This window comes from Periplaneta americana, chromosome 6 (genome assembly GCF_040183065.1).
Source record: "Periplaneta americana isolate PAMFEO1 chromosome 6, P.americana_PAMFEO1_priV1, whole genome shotgun sequence".
NCBI classification, from domain to species: Eukaryota; Metazoa; Arthropoda; class Insecta; order Blattodea; family Blattidae; genus Periplaneta; species Periplaneta americana.
In genome coordinates, this window is record NC_091122.1 from 66,387,713 (window position 1) to 66,405,973 (window position 18,261).

Genomic DNA, 18,261 nt, shown 5'->3' on the forward strand with positions numbered 1-18,261 from the left:
AACTAGTAACTCGTGTTGAAATAATTCTGTACTACTCTATAAAAGAGTACCTTACGTACTGTAAATTCAATCTTCACTTCTGCCCGATCCGAAAAGATAAAATTACTCCGACATACTATCTACTGTCCGTCCAAGTGGTTATGTCGTAGGGTCGTAGAAAGGGAGGGAATCACGTGACAGGTAATTACTTAACAAAGCCCTTTTATTTAAGTTGTTTTAAACAGTTGTATAATATAACGTAGACGTCCAATTCTTAACAGAAATTAATGTTATCACAAAAGAGCTAAGACGACAGCCCAGCCACTAGCTGGCGAATAAAAGCAGGTGGGGGAAACCGGGGTACGACGTAGGCAAATGGATGACAGTACCTGTGCGAAAATGATTCAATATTGAAAGCTCTTTCGTCACTGGAAAACGCGAACATATTTTAGGAACGTACTGTTTACAATGACCGTAAGGCTACTATGACTGTACATGCGGTCTTGGATCTGTGTGCAGGACGGTTGAACTTCATTAGTAGAAGGGGTGGGAGTGAAATACATTCAAAAACTCAGGTACAATAAAAATTGAAGTAAAAATAAAATGATGTCCCTGTATAATAAAAAGGATTTAAAAGGTTAAATATAATTCTTTTTGCTAGTCTAAATTGACTTCTTTTTGAGATACTTTACTTAGTTTTGAGACACACTTTATTAAATGTGTCTTTTAAGTCTCAGTAAACTTAATTTGTAACAAACGTATTACATATATTTTGTATGCATTGTTTATTTTCTTAAAAAAAAAAACAATTATAGAATACATGATAAAGTACACCCATCTTCTCGCCTCTTGGACATAAGAATAGTTTTGTCTATCCCTTGGAATTAGAAAGGGTGTTTATTGTAACCTCTGCGATCATTATGAAATGCACGGCCAACATTGTCATACCTATCTCATCTTATAAGTATTCCACAGTCAACACCAGATAGCGCACCATTGCTCATAAATGTTAAGAAGAAATATTTACTAGTGGGTCCACTTTAACCTTGCATTTGATGTACAGCTCTTTGGATCCTTTAATGGTTGTATCTGAGGACTTGAATGTATTTTTTATTACATCTTGAAGGTGACAGGTTTTTAATGGCATCAAGCCAATTGATTCTTGAGGGGGAGAGCGATGTAAGTCTCATAGTATACTGCCTACTGCTTTCTCTCTGTTGATTGTATCTCTCTAACTTAGAGTTGTTTGAAGAGAAAGGAAGAACTGTAGTACTTTATTGGAAGATAAATCTATGCATTGTTTATTAAAGGAGTTGAGAGACATATTATACAATACGTGTGATATTTTATTACAGTTGTGCATGATCATGAATCAGTCGCTATGGTAGAGTAGTAATGGCTTGCTATTGGAAAGTACACAGTTTGACATACAAAGTAAAGTTATCTTAAGATTGATCAGAGGATTATTCATTGTTTCCATTATTAGTCTATATAAGACGAGAGAAGTCCTATTAGGCAACAAAAAGATAAAAATAAATTTAGTGCAAGATTATTTTCATTGTAGTCGTGTAAGATTTTTTTTTTTTTTTTAAGAAATTACAGATATCTCACAAGCAAACATTCTGATGGGGGCAGATAAAAAAGTTATTATTTTTTTTTCCTTTCACCATGTTAATAATGTCAAAAAATGCTTATACGAATTTTGGCCACTCGACCGCATTCCGAGGCCGTCCAGAAAGTGATTTTCCTTGGGGCCGTTTATAGAAAAAAAAACACAATTGCACGGAAAGATTTATTAAAACAGATACATCAATTTTTGCGTTATTTGTCAACATATCCCCGGCTGGAATTGAGACATTTGTCATACCATAGGATCAATTTTTGTCGTAGAAGTCAGCGCCTAGGATCGGGACCAGCTTTTGACAGCACCTCTTTGTCGATCCCATGATATGACAAATGTCTCAATTTCGGTGAGGAATATGTTGAAAAATACCTAGCTCAACAATTGCTATCCCTGTTCCAATAAATTTTTCCAATGAAATTGTGTTTCTTTCTGTTATTGGCCCCTGGCGAACTTATTTTTTTACGTCCCTCGTAATTGCAGTCAAGTGGCCAAAATTTGTGTAAGCACGTCTTTTGACATTATTAACATGGTGAAAGAAAAAAAAATAACTTTTTTGTCTGCTCCCATCAGAATGTTTGCTTGTCAGCTCACCATGTCTTGCCATCAGGGATGGCCGCGTAAATTACAGGATACAGTAGAGCGTCTCGTTTAGGCACAGTGAAAACGTAAACAAAGTGCGGGTAACGTGTGGGAGAGGACGAGCCGTACGATAAACACGAGGGATGCATTAATTGAAATTATATTTTCCAAAAACACACAAATTGCATAACGTTATCATATACACATTTTAACAAACAAGCAATTGTAACGTTGAAATAATTCAATATAACAAATCAACTTTTGCTACTTACATGATGTTGCTTTCAAGCAGCATTTTTTACGGTCATCAATTTCATTCCCTGTATGACTAACATATCACCGTCTTCTGTGGCCGAATTAACAAAACTACAGTATATTGGTCTGAACTGTATCTGAATTAATTGAACTTTGAGAAGGGGTAATTACGTTTAGGAAATAGTGTTGTCACTTCAGATCAGTATATTGTAGTTTTGTTAATTCGGCCACAGAAGACGGTGATATTATGTTAGTCATATAGAGAATGAAATTCATGACAGTAAAAATGCTGCTTGAAAGCAACATCATACAAGTAGCAAAATTTGAATTGTTATATTGAATTATTTCAACGTTATAATTTTATTGCTTGTTTGTTAAAATGTGTATAATGTTATGCAATTTTTGTTCTTTTGTTTTGTGTGTTTTTGGAAAATATAATTTCAATTAATGCTCCGTTATAAATGTTGTAACTGAAACCCTGTGCATCCCTCGTGTTTATCGTACGGCCTACCCTCTCCCCACATGTTACTGCACTTTGTTTACGTTTTCACTGTGTCTAAACGAGACGCTATACTGTACATAATATTTTACACAATTTTCTACGCGGCGTAATAATTATTTTCATGAAAGTGAATTAATAAGTTATGTACTCTGTACTCTTCTACATATGTGCTTGAAGGCACCGTGTTGTTATATTTTTAGTTATCGAGCCACAAAATTTACGTATATTTTGCGCAGTGTTTATTTTCAAGTTTTGTGGGAATAAAATCAAATTCGTCATACTTGCTATGCAAAGGTCTCCCTGCATGCAACTTTTATTTTTAATACAGAATCTTAGTAACTTCAAAATCACTGATTATAAACCCCTACTGAACGCTTCGGAACTATGCTCTGAACTGAAGTTGATCATGTCATTCCATCCTTTTAAAATTTCTACGCAAGCAGATCACAATATGATCACGAACTGTTTAGGATTTAGAAGTGAGTTGTAAACGTCAAAGGTGCCGCCTCTAAGAAAGTGTCGACAGAGAGTTCTCAAAAAGACAAATTTTGTGTTTTTTCTTTTAATATTGATCTCTTTGATCAGGATTTTTTCAGTCAGCGGATGAAGGAAAATAAACGAAGTCAGCATTACGTACAAAGAGAATATCCATTTCACAAGAGTTCGGTAAAATAATTAATTAATTTACAATTACATAGGTAGAAGGTATAATTACTTGTTATCTGGTTTGTAGAAGTGGGCTTGTGGTTTGTGCGGAGTCCCGAGCCGATCGTAGCTCCACTAGGCGATGAGGTTTTGTTCGAGTGCTCGCTCAACGTCCCTGCTGAGCAAGTGAGGTGGAGGCACAATGGACGCTTCATGACGCACAACCACGGCAATGAGTCCAATTCCCAGGGCTACGGAAACCACAGCGCGAAAATCACCCACCTTGTGGTGAGGGTGGATAACGAGCAGCAGGCAGGGGACTATCAGGTAAGGCTGGCCCATCAAAATGCCCTAAAGAGCTTCATGCAATTATGAGAACTCAAGACATCTGAAGTTTTCATGCTACAAGTTGAGAAACTCTGTATTGCAAATAGTGTGACAGCGTTATATTCTCGTCGTAGTTGTGCTTAATTTGTAACCGTTCTTTTCTTTAATGCATATTTTTATTGTGTGATATTACCACAGTCTGGTATTTACACTTGAGTTGTGAGTGCTAGGAACAATAGACTGTGCCGGTATTATTTCGCATTGTCTGTAATGAGGCGATATTAGCGATCCTAGTGGTTAGCAACTATTTATGGATGCATATTTAGTACGTATTGACCTTCGTGACTGTATATACTAGACTGTGATAGTACTAGTTTCGAAACTTCTTTTTCCCTTCTTCTCATGCTTATAATAATAATAATAATAATAATAATAATAATAATAATAATAATAATAATAATAATAATAATCCATCATCATCATCATCATCACAGCCACCATGGTGGTTTAGCGGCCACAGATCTGGATTATAATCCAGTGGACTCGGGTTCGATCCTCAGTGAACCTGTGATTTATATCTTGTGTTGGCAAGCCCATGGTGCAGGTAACACATGGATTTTCTTCGGGAGCTCCGGTTTCCCTGTGGCATCTCAACAAATCTCGATTATTCCATCTCATCACGAGTGTAGCGTAGACCAACCTCCTATAGCGTACCCTGGGCAACAACTTTGTCGGTAAATTAGTCTACACAACTGGCTTCATATGGGTGAATGGCAAACAGTCCAAGTACCCGCCATTACTAAAAAAAAAATGCATTATCAATATGATCTACATTTCATAACATAATTACCATCGTCAGTACAACCATACTACAATAACTATAACAACCACCAAAACTGTGGTTATCACCTTTAATGCTACTACCACAGTCTAGTATATACAGTCGCGAAGCTCAATACGTAGTAAATATGCAAACATTAGATAGTTGCTCACCACTAGGATCGCTACTATCACCTCATTACAGGCAATGCAAAATAGTACCGTCACAGTGTATTGTTTCTAGCACCCTCAAAACTCAAGCTTCGTGACTGTATATAGTAGACTGTGCTACTACATCCACCACTACTTTCGACATCACCACCATTGTCATCATGACCACTAAATTCATTATAACCACCACTACCACCATCATCGACATTCCGACCACCACTATTACTACAATTACCACTACATTCACTGCCACAATCTATGCAATTACTAATCCATCATCACAACTACAGCTAAGGAAATAGTTTGGAACATTGCTTGTAGCTTTCCTATTTATACACACAAGCATAGGGGGACGGGATGGAAAAGGTATATTTTGAATATGTTTTCAAAAACTGTATTTTTCATTTATAAAGGCTGTATCGAGGAGTCAATTTTATTAAATGGCGCCACATGCTTATTTTTCTTTTTTTCGATTCTTCAGATCTCATAATGAAGAAAATGCAGAAAAACGTTATTAGAAAAAATTACATTGATGGCTTAGAAAATAGATATGCATAGCCTAATTGAAATTTAACTACAAAATTAATACAAGGCATAGAATTTAAAATAAGAAAAATCATTAATCAAATTTAATAATGCTATAATTGTGTCGCACTTTCATATCAGTTCACAGGTGTTCAAAATGATCCCATTCACTGGCAAACAAACAATACATAAATCTGTCGTGGAAATTGTTTAATGTTTTCTGCAATACTATTCAGTTGATCTGTTGACCGGTATCTTAACCCTAATTCTTCGTTTTAATTCTTCCAGACTTCGTGATCAATTGTTAGACCCCCACTTCAAACACCCTCAAGAAAGAAATGTACGGTAATAGGTTGAGATCAGAAGATCTTGGAAGCCTTTCAAGAACCACTGTTATTAATTTGTTTTTGATTAGCATTTGTCTATGATTATTTAACGCATACCCCTTTATTCTGCATAGTGATAAATTTATGTACTGAAGCATTTCTCTTTGTTGTGTATGCCTACACATATATTGGGATTATATATATTTACAAAATGATAATTTATAGATGTTTAAAAATGAGTTTGTGTTTCGAGACATGAAAAATCCAAAAAATGAATAAATAAGAACAGGTATTTGGTGTCACTGAAAAGAAGCAGAATCCTTGGCACACTCTTTATAAAAAAACACTGGTAGTTTTAGAAAACACGTTTCCATATATATTTTAATCATAAAATTAAAAATAGGAAAGATACAAGTGTGTTCCATACTTTTTACTCACCTTCTATAATGGTAGAATGTAACTGCAACATGCCATTAGGCTTAATAAATGAAAGGAAAAAGAAGACATATACTTATTGTCCGCGCAACTTATCTAGGCACTTGGGTTCCCTAGTGCTCTCTCGCTGCCCCTCTCCTTCCTTCTCCTACCACGCTACCGCTACAAGCAACGTCACTACACCCCGCTTCCCCGCTCTTTTAGCTGCCCAGATAAGTTGCGCGAACAGTAGATCCAGTGGTTTTCTTCTGGAGAAAAAGGTGGTGGAATTCTGTGTAGAATAGGTATATTATAGTGGACAGAGAGATGATTACTGTTCAGTGCATGGGAATTTTGTCGTTTTAACACTCTTTTCGTCCAGTTTTAAGACTTTCAAGGCCTAAACGGGACTTCAAAGTGAAGTTACGTTAAAAACATAATTATTAACACATTTCTCGGTCCATGATTAAAAATACAACAAAATGGTGCCAGAACGGCCAGAAAGAAAGCTTGGATCTATTTATTATATGTGTATTGATGTATCATTGATCGAGTTGTTTATGAAATAGTTTATTTATTTACTTGGCGCTAGGGGCACAATACCTCGCCTCTTTGTCAGTTTCTGCAAGAAGTTCCAGCTGAACAACGACTTCATTCGTGATGTTTCCCTTACTGCTATCAGAGGATCACTTGCCATTTTAAAATACCACCTGTACTTTGTTTCCTAAGAAGGAAGAACTTTTGTTTGAATGTCTAATCTGTTTGTTTACTATGTTTAGGCCTGTTATGTGTATGCCATTATCTGTACTTAATTTCCCTTTTTTTGTTCGTTCTCTACATTTCTCTTTTGTGGTCTGTTTTTGTTTTCACTCTGCGTGTTTGTTATGCTTTGTCCAATGAGGCAGTCCCATTATTGGGAAAGCTGACAGACTGTCTTTCTCCTCTCTTATTTATTCTTTTACACATAAAACTTACTTTAACTTTATTATCCCAGTTTAGGAAATTTAATGTCCTGTTCCGATCTCAGAAGTCCATCTTTTGTGTGATCTATCAATACTCCGGTTTCTTTTAGGGTTATATGTTAGAATTTCTTTCGGTAATCTTCATGTATGCCGGGGCCAGATGGCTACACAGCCTAAGGCATTCCCCCCTTAGGCGGCGTGATCTCAAGGTTTCTATATTCATTCTTATTGCATGTTCTTTTCAGTCCTCTTTATTCTCCTTGATTTTATTAACTATGAAATATAGATGAAATACAGTAATTCTTTCCTTATTTTCATTTTAACAATTTTATCTAGTTTAGAGCATCATTTCAATGACCTTAGAAATTTAATTTCAACTGCTTGGATATTGCAGTGTTCAGGTTTCTGATTCACAAAGTAGAATTGGTGCCTCCATACTTACTTACAAGTGGTTTTTAAGGAACCCGCAGGTTCATTGCCGTCCTCACATAAGCTCGCCATCAGTCCCTGTCCTGAGCAGGATTAATTCAGTCTCTATCATCATATCCCACCTCCCTCAAATCCATTTTAATATTATCCTCCCATCTACATCTCGACCTCCCCAAAGGTCTTTTTCCCTCCGGCCTCCCAACTAACATTCTATGTGCATTTCTGGATTTGCCCATACGTGCTACATACCCTGCTCATCTCAAACGTCTGGATTTAATGTTCCTAATTATGTCAGGTGAATACAAAGCGTGCAGTTCTGCGTTGTGTAACTTTCTCCATTCTTCTGTAACTTCATCCCTCTTAGCCCCAAATATTTTCCTAAGCACCTTATTCTCAAAGGCCCTTAATCTCTGTTCCTCTCTCAAAGTGAGAGTCCAAGTTTCACAACCATACAGAACAGCCGGTAATATAACTGTTTTATAAATTCTAACGTTCAGATTTTTTGACAGCAGGCTACTTATTTCATACTTCTATAAAATTTTATCTGACTGTTTTTCCTTGTTTTCTTCCTTAATATATTTTGTATAGTTTCATATATTGGTTGAAATTTATTTATACCTTGATTTTATGCTAGGAAATATCTCATCATAGATACTGAATTTCTGTTTTTGTTCTCACAGGTTTAGTTTTTGTAACGATGTTTTCATGTTGTGTTCTGTACAAATTTTATTCAAATGGAATACTAATTCTTGTTACTCATCTTGTGCTTTTGTATTATGATCTGGGCACCAGCAAAGAGCACTGTGTTTATATTTGTCTTATTAACTGAATGGCTAGAACGTCAGTTTTCCACAGTGGTAACCTGAGTTCGAATTCCGGCATGGTCAAGTGGAGTTTTCGGTGAACAAATACTGTGCTTGATGGTAACTTTCGCGGTTTTAGTTTGTTTCTCATGATGCACGATGTTTAATGCTGAAATAAGTGACAAAAGGAACTACAGCTTTGGCGCGTTACTACAAACTAGATGAGGATGCTTGAGTGAATGTGTATATATATCGTCGTCGTCCTCATCATCATCATCATCATCATCATCATCATCATCATCATCATCATTATCTTTTTCTTCTTCTTCCTCCTCCTCCTAACAGGTGATAGTCCTAGAAGGACTGTTATGGTCTACAATAAATTGTATGTATGCATATATATATATATATATATATATATATATATATATATATATATACAGAGTGATTTATATAGAACTGACACATTTCTTTCATTAATTGTTTCAAAACGAATTGTGCTAGCGACAACTTATTATACCTAAAATATAGAGGAATTTTGGGAGATTATTTACCTCTATAGTAAATGTTGAAAATGTCCTCCATCCTGCATAAGGCACAACTCAACACGTCGTTCCATGTTACTGGCCACTCGTTGGAGGACTCTGTTGGCAATAGCTTGAATCTCCTGTGTGATGTTGTGCTTCACATCCTCCAATGTCTGGGGACGTGTGGCGTAAACCCTGTCTTTTAAGTAACCCCATAGAAAGAAGTCCGGCGTTGTCAAATCCGGAGATCTCGGTGGCCACAGGTTCCTGGAAATTATTCGGTCGTCAAAGAAACTTGGCTTTAGGCCTGCACTTTTCGCAGCTCTCTGACACATTGAGTAGGTGTACCCTGTCTCCTGCGACAAACGTCTTAATGATTTTTTGGGTGACTGCTCCAGTCGTGCTCTTACGTCAACAACAACCGTGGGAAGCCTAGATGAACGATGCTTGCCCTTTTCACTCACCAGAGATCCAGTTGTTTCCAATTTGTTTACCAGTTCCAGTATTGTGTTTCTTTTGGGAGGATTGCGAACACCAAATTCTGTCTGGTATGCCCTTTGAGTAGCTGTAATTGAATTCGTATTCCAGTATTGCTTCACAAGGAAGAGTCGTTGATTTAATGTGTACTGCATTTTCACGTTGACACAAAATGTCGAAAACAGCTGCCAACAATAGGAATAAAACATAAACATCTGCGCATCTAGTGCTGCCAGCAATAGGAATAAAACATAAACATCTGCGCATCTAGTGACAAGGAATCGAAACTCCAGAACATTCTGCTTAATTTGGTGCTAAAATTGGGTCAGTGCTGCCAACAATAGGAATAAAACATAAACATCTGCGCATATAGTGACAAGAAATCGAAACTTCAGCACATTCTGCTTAATTTGGTGCTAAAATTGGGTCATTGAATGAATTTCCAACGGAATAATTAAAGAAAGAAATGTGTCAGTTCTATATAATTCACTCACTCTCTCTCTCTCTGTGTGCGCGCGCGCAAATTATTGGATTAAAACATTTTTCTTAGAAACATAATATAATTCGTCATATCAACTATCAGTATAATTCACAGAATCTCTATTGTTGTAAATATGATTGTTTACATCTTCTGGTATATTTTTCCAATGGTTAAGTATATTTTGTCTGGCTGTGTTGGTACTACTGGTGTTTTAATTATATACTGCAGAAGATATTCAACAGTCTGTTCTCCCATGGCCTGCAAGAAGACCGGACATGAACGAAATTGAAAATCTATGATCGATACTGAAGAAGAAAGTGAACAAAAAGAGGCTTGCAACAAAATATGGACTTACTTAAGCACTGTCTGATATCTGGCTAAATGATGCTGATATTTAAAGAAAGTGAAACTTTGGTTTCCAGCATCCCTGACAAAATCAGTGTGTTAATAAAGAATAAGGGAATGTTCACAAAATATTAGTAACCTCCAGACTCAATTATCTGTTCATTATTTCTGTGCAAAATACATTTTTGTTCGTTATTTCTGCCGATAAATACAGCTTTGTTGCACATATAATTAATTTAGTCTAATAATTTGTCCACGTCTACATACATACATACATACATACATACATACATACATACATACTGTATAATTATTATTTGTGTTATTTTTTATCCTAATTTCTGAATGTATTAGTCTTCCATTTTCTTATTGTTTCATGTCATCTATATACAACTCTCTAGTTTGTTTTAATTTCCTCTTTTACTTTATACTCCTCTTTTGAATTGTGATGTATGAAAGTTATTACATGCCTATAGCTATGTACGGTGCTGAGACCTAGACCATGACTAAGAAGGACATAAGTAGAATCCAGGCAGAAGAAGTGAAATTTCTAAGAAGCCTAGAAAAGTAAACAAGAAGGGACAAAATCGGAAATGAAGTTATTAAACAGACATTAGGAGTTCAAAAATTAAAAGATACAAGAGTGAAAATGAGGTTAAAATGGTTTGGTCATTTGGAAAGGATGAATGAAAGAAGAATACCAAGAAAGGGATTGGGAATGAAAGTCAAAGGTGTAAGAACATTAGGAAGACTCCGGATTAGATGGTTAGATCAAGTACACATAGATTTAAAAGAGAGAGGCCATGATTGGGAAAGAATTCCAGGGAGGAAATGTGACAGGACAGGACTTTGTGGAGGAAACTATGTTCTGAGATGACCCACAACTGAGTGGAAACGTCTACTGATGATGATGATGATGATGATGATGATGATGACTTATATTTCAGTTGTCTTTTAATACAAATTTACACATTATTAAACTATTACCTAGTTGATTCTAAATTTATATTGATAGTATTACCAGTAGCCAACAGAATCTGAAACCAGCAAATCTTATCATCACAGCATTTGCGTAACAGAGATACTGATATGTCATAAGCAAGGAACGGATTTATATGGACTAAAAATATATGAAATATGTAAATATATATGTAGTTATTTTTACCAAAATATGGAATTAAATATGGATTTTTACCAAAATATGGAATTAAATATGGACTTAAAATTATAAAAAAATGACTATGTACGTTAAATATTGGTACATTTTAATCAAACTAAACAAAAAATATAATGGACGTACCTTATCTTCCAATGTAGTTTCAACAAAACACAATTTTTATTGTCTGTTACCATAACAATAGGTTACAAACATTTCTTTCAAGTGCTGAAAAGTGAATCTTCTTCTATTGTCTCTGAGGATAGATTTATACTGACTAAAAGAGCGTTCGACGTCACAAGAAGTAACTGGTACATAATTCAATTTCACAATGTCTGCTGGGGATAAGTCCAAGTTAATCTTCACTGTTGATTCACCACTCATCACAGCAACAACCTTTTGTAATTCTTCATATCCAGGGTTTTTTGAAAGTACAGTGTCCACCTTAGCTCTTACTGCATCTGCAACTTTACCTCTACCACGATTCAGTTGTTCCACAGTACTATTTATAATTTCAAAACTTTCAGATAGTGAAAGGTGCCTATTTTGGAGACTTTTGAGCGTTTTTATGATGCATGAAAATGTATGCTGAATGTGAGCTAAGTCATTCTTCACACTTATGTCACAGGTAACTGTTTTCGCAGTATCAATTGAGACTGCATCTTCAGAGTCCAATGCAAGGAGAACATTGTTAATAGAGTCTATATGTTCGGCATAATATTCAACTGCTTCTAGCCATGTACCCCATCTAGTTAAAATTGGCTTTGGTGGCAATGGAATTTCAGGGTACATTTCTTTCAACACGTTAACTCTACTGGGAGCTTTGAGAAATACTTTTTTCACTGATGAAATCAACAAATCTACTTTAGGGAAATTGTCTCTGACCACTTCTGCCACACGATGAAATGCATGCGCCACACAAGTAAAATGAGTCAATTTAGGATATACAACAGATAATGCTTGTCCAGCTTTGACCATATAAGGGGCAGCATCGCTAATAAAGAATAACACATTATCGTACATAATACCCTTTGGCCACAGGATACCCATAGCTTCGTTGAACAGTTTAACTATAGTTTTGTTATTGCACTTTTCTAGAACATCACAATGTAAAAGAATTCGTTCAGAATATTGTTCACTTAACAAACCGATAACTACATTACCAACAAGTCTACCTTCTTTGTCGGGAGTCTCATCAATGGAAACCCAAATTGAACTATCTTTAATTTCATCTCTTATCTTCTGTATTGTCTCATCGTAGATGGATGGAGCATACGTCTTCCTAAGTGTTGACTCATCCGGGATTGTATGTTGAGTATATTTTTCAAGGAATTCCCTGAAGACCTTGTTCTTTAGTTTGTAGAGAGGAATATCAGCAGAGATGAGAGAACGGCACAGGTCGATGTTAAACTCAGATCTTACATTCGATGTTGTTGGTTGTGTTAAAAACAATTGTCTCTGCTTGGAATTTAGTTGTTTGTTGGCCTGATGTTTACTAGTTGTAATGTGTTGTTGCACCAGGAACTTTTGTGTAGATGATACTGCACACTGACACAAATTACAAAATAATATTTTATTGTCAGTTGATAAACCATCTTCTTTAAATTCTGAAATGTAACTTGTTAGTTTTGATTTTAAATTGACTGAATGACGTACTTTTGGCATATTTACCGTCTTTATAGTATGATTTACAAAACTGAACCTATGTGTACTCTGACTGGCATTTAACTGTTGAGCTGCACAACTGAAGTCTGTTAAAAATTTTAAATTAAATTAATACAGTTTTGTAACTTACTTTCCCATTGTTGATAGGACTGCTAATTTTCAAATAACTCTGATGTTAAAGGGATTACTGAACATGTGTTTAAATCTCTATTGTTGAAATGTATTTTTAAAAGTTAATGGAATTTTGTTTTGTTTTATTGTTAAACCTAATATAATATGGACTGTTTTATATGAAATATGGAAAATATATGGAAATTAACGAAAATATGTACTAAACTCTAAAATATGGAAAAATATGGAAAATAAAAGTAGGATTTTTCAACCCTACACATTGTGAAACATAAAGATAATGCAAAATATAAATTATATTAGCTTTATAAGTAAATATGTATTTACATATAAATCCTTTCCCTGGTCATAAGTAATTAATATATAAGGCGTTCAGAGCTAAAGGATCAAGTCCATAAGACGTAGTTTTGAGATAATAGGAGTTAACTTGCTCTAGTGGATTATCTAATTTGACTAGCAATAATTTTATTGCTCAATTCTCAAATTCTAGATTTATAAAATATAAACAATTGTGATGTTAATTGATGCAACGATTTGGTGACTTGATCCACTATGGCTCAGAATATCGTGAACATAATCTAAGCCAAAAGTGACTGGTGTCATCTACCGATGAATGCTTGGAATTAAAACTTGGTCCATTACTGCTCGGAAAAGATCCAACTTCAGATAGGTAATCAAAAAAATGAATTAAACTCAATTATTTATGAAAATTTGTGACTTGTTCCATTTTAGCTCTGAAGGACTCGTATATCATTACCAGAGACCGGAACTTTGGCAGAATGCTTTTTAAATGTGTTAAATTTATCTTCATTTTGAAAGTAAATCTGTACGAATTATACCTTTGTGATTGAAACGTCACAGTTTCTGCCTATTTTTAATGTAAATGCCTAATTTACAAAATAAATGCTTTTTTGCCTTTATTTGATCATTTAACTATTATTTATTAATATACTATTAAAATTTGCCTATAGGTATAATTTATTTTATTTTCCATAACCGCTACAATGAAAGTGACTTCACCGAATGTATATTATTGTCTTTCAGTCAGTTCATATTCTCTTTGCGACAATGAGTGCTGCCGTGCAAAAATGTATAACAGTAAGGGCCGGTTTGTCCAAGTATTGTTAGAACCGTTGCTTACGAGATTACACAAGCTGGCGCATAGAGCTTGAAAAACGAGTCTGAAGTGGTTCCCTCGTAATGCCAATTCCGCCGCTCGGAGCGCTGTTCTGCCCTATATATTTATAGCAGAACACTTAAAAGACATTGACATTTGGGACATTTAAAGGACTCACCATTGCTTATTAAATGCTTCGTACAATATTTTATGGACAATAGACGTAATTTGCAAACTTCTACTCCTCAATTATATTACGATAAAAGGCTGTCATTCTTGATATTAAAACATATTACATATAAACTGAGGGACTGTCTGCTCTGTACTTCAGTTCATACACCAAACATTTCCGGAAATAAATTAACTTGACATCTTACATATACGCACTATAGCCTACCCTTTTCACCTAATATTATTAATATTGTTATTAAATAAGATATTCCAACTAATTAAGGTACTGCATTATCTTTAATTTCCTTGAATTCATAATTAAGCATTTGCAAGAAGGCGTAACTTTTCCCTCTCTTTTAAAAAAAGTACGAACGTCACAATAATTGAGAAGTATAATTATTACGCGATTTTTTCTTGCAGTGGTGAAAACATTTCTATAGGCCTACTGATTAATCTATTGAGCATAGTAATAGTAAACGCTGTAGTATTCTTTTCTGAACCCAAGATTTTCGCAAGAACTGAAGTGCGACACATGTAAAGATGAGGAAATGTCCCTCTTTCTTTTGGGAAAACTTGTGAAGCACTACTGGACAATATTGCCAAAGATATTTCCAGTAAATACGAAGTGATTAGGAAACTTAATCAGAAGCCCCTAAATAGAAAGGTGCTGAAAGTGCAATAAACTGGGCCATTTCTTAATTACATATAGAACACTGGAACTGACTATCTACAAGGACCCTCATGTTATAAATATTATGATTATTTCAGATTGTGATACAGTTATAAGCGTACATTTCTAAAACTTAAAAGTTACAATGAGGATGCCCTATCTTATAGGATAGTTTTAAACGTGTACATTTAACTTTTTTATGAATGATTTCCTGATCAAGATTTTCATTAACTATGTGCCAAACTTTTGAAGTGAAGAGTGCAGTAAGAAACTGTTGGACATCTGATCAGTATTTTAATCATGTGCTGGTTACAGTACATTAGATGTCTTCTTGAATATACCTGATGAGGTATGTATATGAAGTTTGTATCGTCAGTATTCAAGTAGCCTACTTATGTATGTAATTTTTATTATCTGTACAGAAAAAATTTAGCTTATGTGATAGTATGAAGTAATATCTCACGAAATAACAAGGAAGAGAAAGGTGCTTAAATTTAAATATTGAAAACAGGATGATAAGAAGAAAATAATTTTTACTTCCTTTCAATTATTAATGAAACCTGGCCACTCACCATTCGCAGTTGATTTCTATGGTTACAGGTCTATTCTTCATATTCTGTAGCTTTCAAATAATTTCTAAAATAAATATTACGCCTACTTAGCTCTTGTAAAACGAAATTTTCACTTTCACTTTCAACGGAACACTCACTTATATTCAGTTCTTGTATCTTGCAGTAAATTATCCATTTGTGATCATCTTTCCAATATAACCTCCCATTGAAATGACCACTTAAAATCATGAGCTAGAATTTATTATTTTAAAAACATTTCCATGTACATACTGTTATAATTGTTATGAACCGCAATACAAAAGACAACACTGTGAAATTGGATTAATTTACCAATATCAACATCAATACCAGTAGTATAAAATCACATATAGGCCTAGGCTATATTATTTCATTACTTTATGGTATTAATTAGAAGAATTAATTTTGAAGAATTTACAAATATGCTGAAATAATTTATGACACCTCTTATAGAAATGTAAAAATATGTATGTACATTTTGAAACAATGGGTATAGCACCACTTGAAAATGTTGAGCACTTTAACAGTAACTTGTAAATTGTTCCATCACGTTGTCTATAGTGTTCATTTGATGTAGCACTTTCAGAATGAACGTGGTTCACATACATAAGAAGAAATGACGATGGAATGAGTCGAAGACATATAGTTTTCTTTAATTTTTAGCAAATGATGAAGTTGAATATATACTGTTACTTCATATCCTAACGTAAGTAGAGTTGCCACCATAGATGTAACACCTCCGTAACATCTGAAATGAATATAAAATAAATTAATGTATTGGTAATGATACAAGAATAAAAAGAAATTAGGCTAGACATAACCTCACAAAATTACAAACACATGCTAAAACAAAACAAAAAAAAAAAAAAAACTTTACGTATCCGTATATAATAAAACTAGATATTCTAGATATAATTTTGATTCACACGATAACCACCTCAGCCTATTTCGCAGCAGCCATTATTAGTTACCAGTTTGAGGTGCATTACCTAATCTCATACTAACCTTGTTAAGTTCTCTAATCTAATTCACTGATAATTACGTAACAATACACAGGTCTAAAATACAGACAAATACACATTAATTACCTAATAAGTACAGCATGAAGATAATTCATTACTTTTGTCGGTATTTTCTAAAAGAGAAAGGGAAAACAGTAACAACATTATCTTCAATGTTTACATCACGTCGTTCACATTTTCATTAGGCCTATATCAGTAATGCTTGGTAAGTGAAACAATGCATGAAATTATTTTACATTTCGGGTCACATCATTCGAGAGTCGGAAAATGCAATTCGCCACTTTTAACATAGCATTGCTTGTTATATGAGAGAACTTTGACATTTACCTTAACCTATAAAGATACGACCTGTTGGTACAGAGTTCTTCACATAGCAAAACACAGACAATTTTCGAATATAACTTAGCTGAACAAACTCCAAATAACACTGTAATATGCTTGGCATATTTGTAATATTCGTACTCAATGAGTAATGCACAATTAATCGAACTATTTTCATGATGCACAATGCTTTGTAATGGTACTCTTCATCATTTCATAGGGCAGGGAGGCGAACCTAGCGGCAGAAATTGTCATGACTCACAGAGACCTACTCTCGATCGTGCTATGCGCCAGCTTGTGTAATCTCGTAAGCAACGGTTAGAACACTTAACGACTGTTAAACCTTCAACAGTTTGTTAAATACAGTTTTTCCATTTGTTCAACACCAGTTTGGCTGAACAGCTTCTTAACCGTTTGTTAACTTTAAATGTAGGATTTCAGGCCGTTAACTCATTTAACAAACAGTTAAACATGGCGGATAACACCACAGCTGTTCAGACAAAAGTTGTGAAAATAACATGTTATGTTTCTCTTTGAGGAATGTTTAGAGTAAGGGCTGGTTTCACCAAGCTTCAGTAAATCAGTCCAAATGAAACATTAACTAGTACTGAACATTAAAATATTTACACGAGTACGTTTATATGTGCGGTGTCTCCGTAGACTTCAAGCTGAGCTCCTATATGTGCCTCGTCGCGCTAGTTACGTCAATACTCTCTGATGGCGCAGACAGTAGCGAGTTGGCTTGGCATCCCAGGGACCCGTGTTCGAATCTCGGTGGTAACCTCTTTTTTTTTTTATCAACGTAACTAATTTTTATGCATGTTACCTTTCATTTTTTTTTTTTTTTTTAATTTTGCGTAGTGGAACGAATTATTTCGCAACTCTGGATCCACTAGGAGAATTTAAAAAACTCTTGGGAGATCAATTTTCTTCCCGAAATAAAACAAAGATAAACAAACAAATTAAAGAAAAATAAAAGAAATACACATGTGGATCTAATACATTGTCCACATGCCACCGGCGTCTATTGCTGCCTGGCATTTTCGGGGCATTGAGTCCACCAGATCGCGGAAATAGTTCTGGTCCTTAGCGAAATCTTCCCAGGTAGCCAGAACTTGATCCCAGAACTGATCTGGATTTTGAGGTGGGATGTCTCGATATTTGTCAATCCTCCTCTTTTTCATGCTTTTCCGTGAACCGTCTTTGAACGTATATGGCGGAGTGCGCGGG

The 18,261-nt window shown here is 34.9% G+C and overlaps 1 protein-coding gene and 1 long non-coding RNA gene across 3 annotated transcripts in view; one reads left to right on the forward strand and one right to left on the reverse strand.

The window, feature by feature from the left end:
- LOC138701404 (interference hedgehog-like) overlaps positions 1-18,261 on the forward strand; it is a 408,867-nt gene that overhangs the window by 346,089 nt on the left and 44,517 nt on the right. The window contains exon 3 of the mRNA XM_069828262.1: positions 3,673-3,911. Within this exon, the coding sequence (XP_069684363.1) occupies positions 3,673-3,911 (239 nt within the window). The remainder of the gene's footprint in view (positions 1-3,672; positions 3,912-18,261) is intronic.
- On the reverse strand, positions 15,615-17,126 carry LOC138701405 (uncharacterized). 2 transcript variants are annotated; one of them, XR_011332545.1, is made up of 2 exons: positions 17,038-17,126; positions 15,615-16,436 (listed from the first exon to the last, which is right to left on the reverse strand). It is a non-coding gene; the product is annotated as an uncharacterized lncRNA (long non-coding RNA). The 2 variants fall into 2 exon arrangements; XR_011332544.1 differs by having other exon boundaries at positions 16,777-17,113.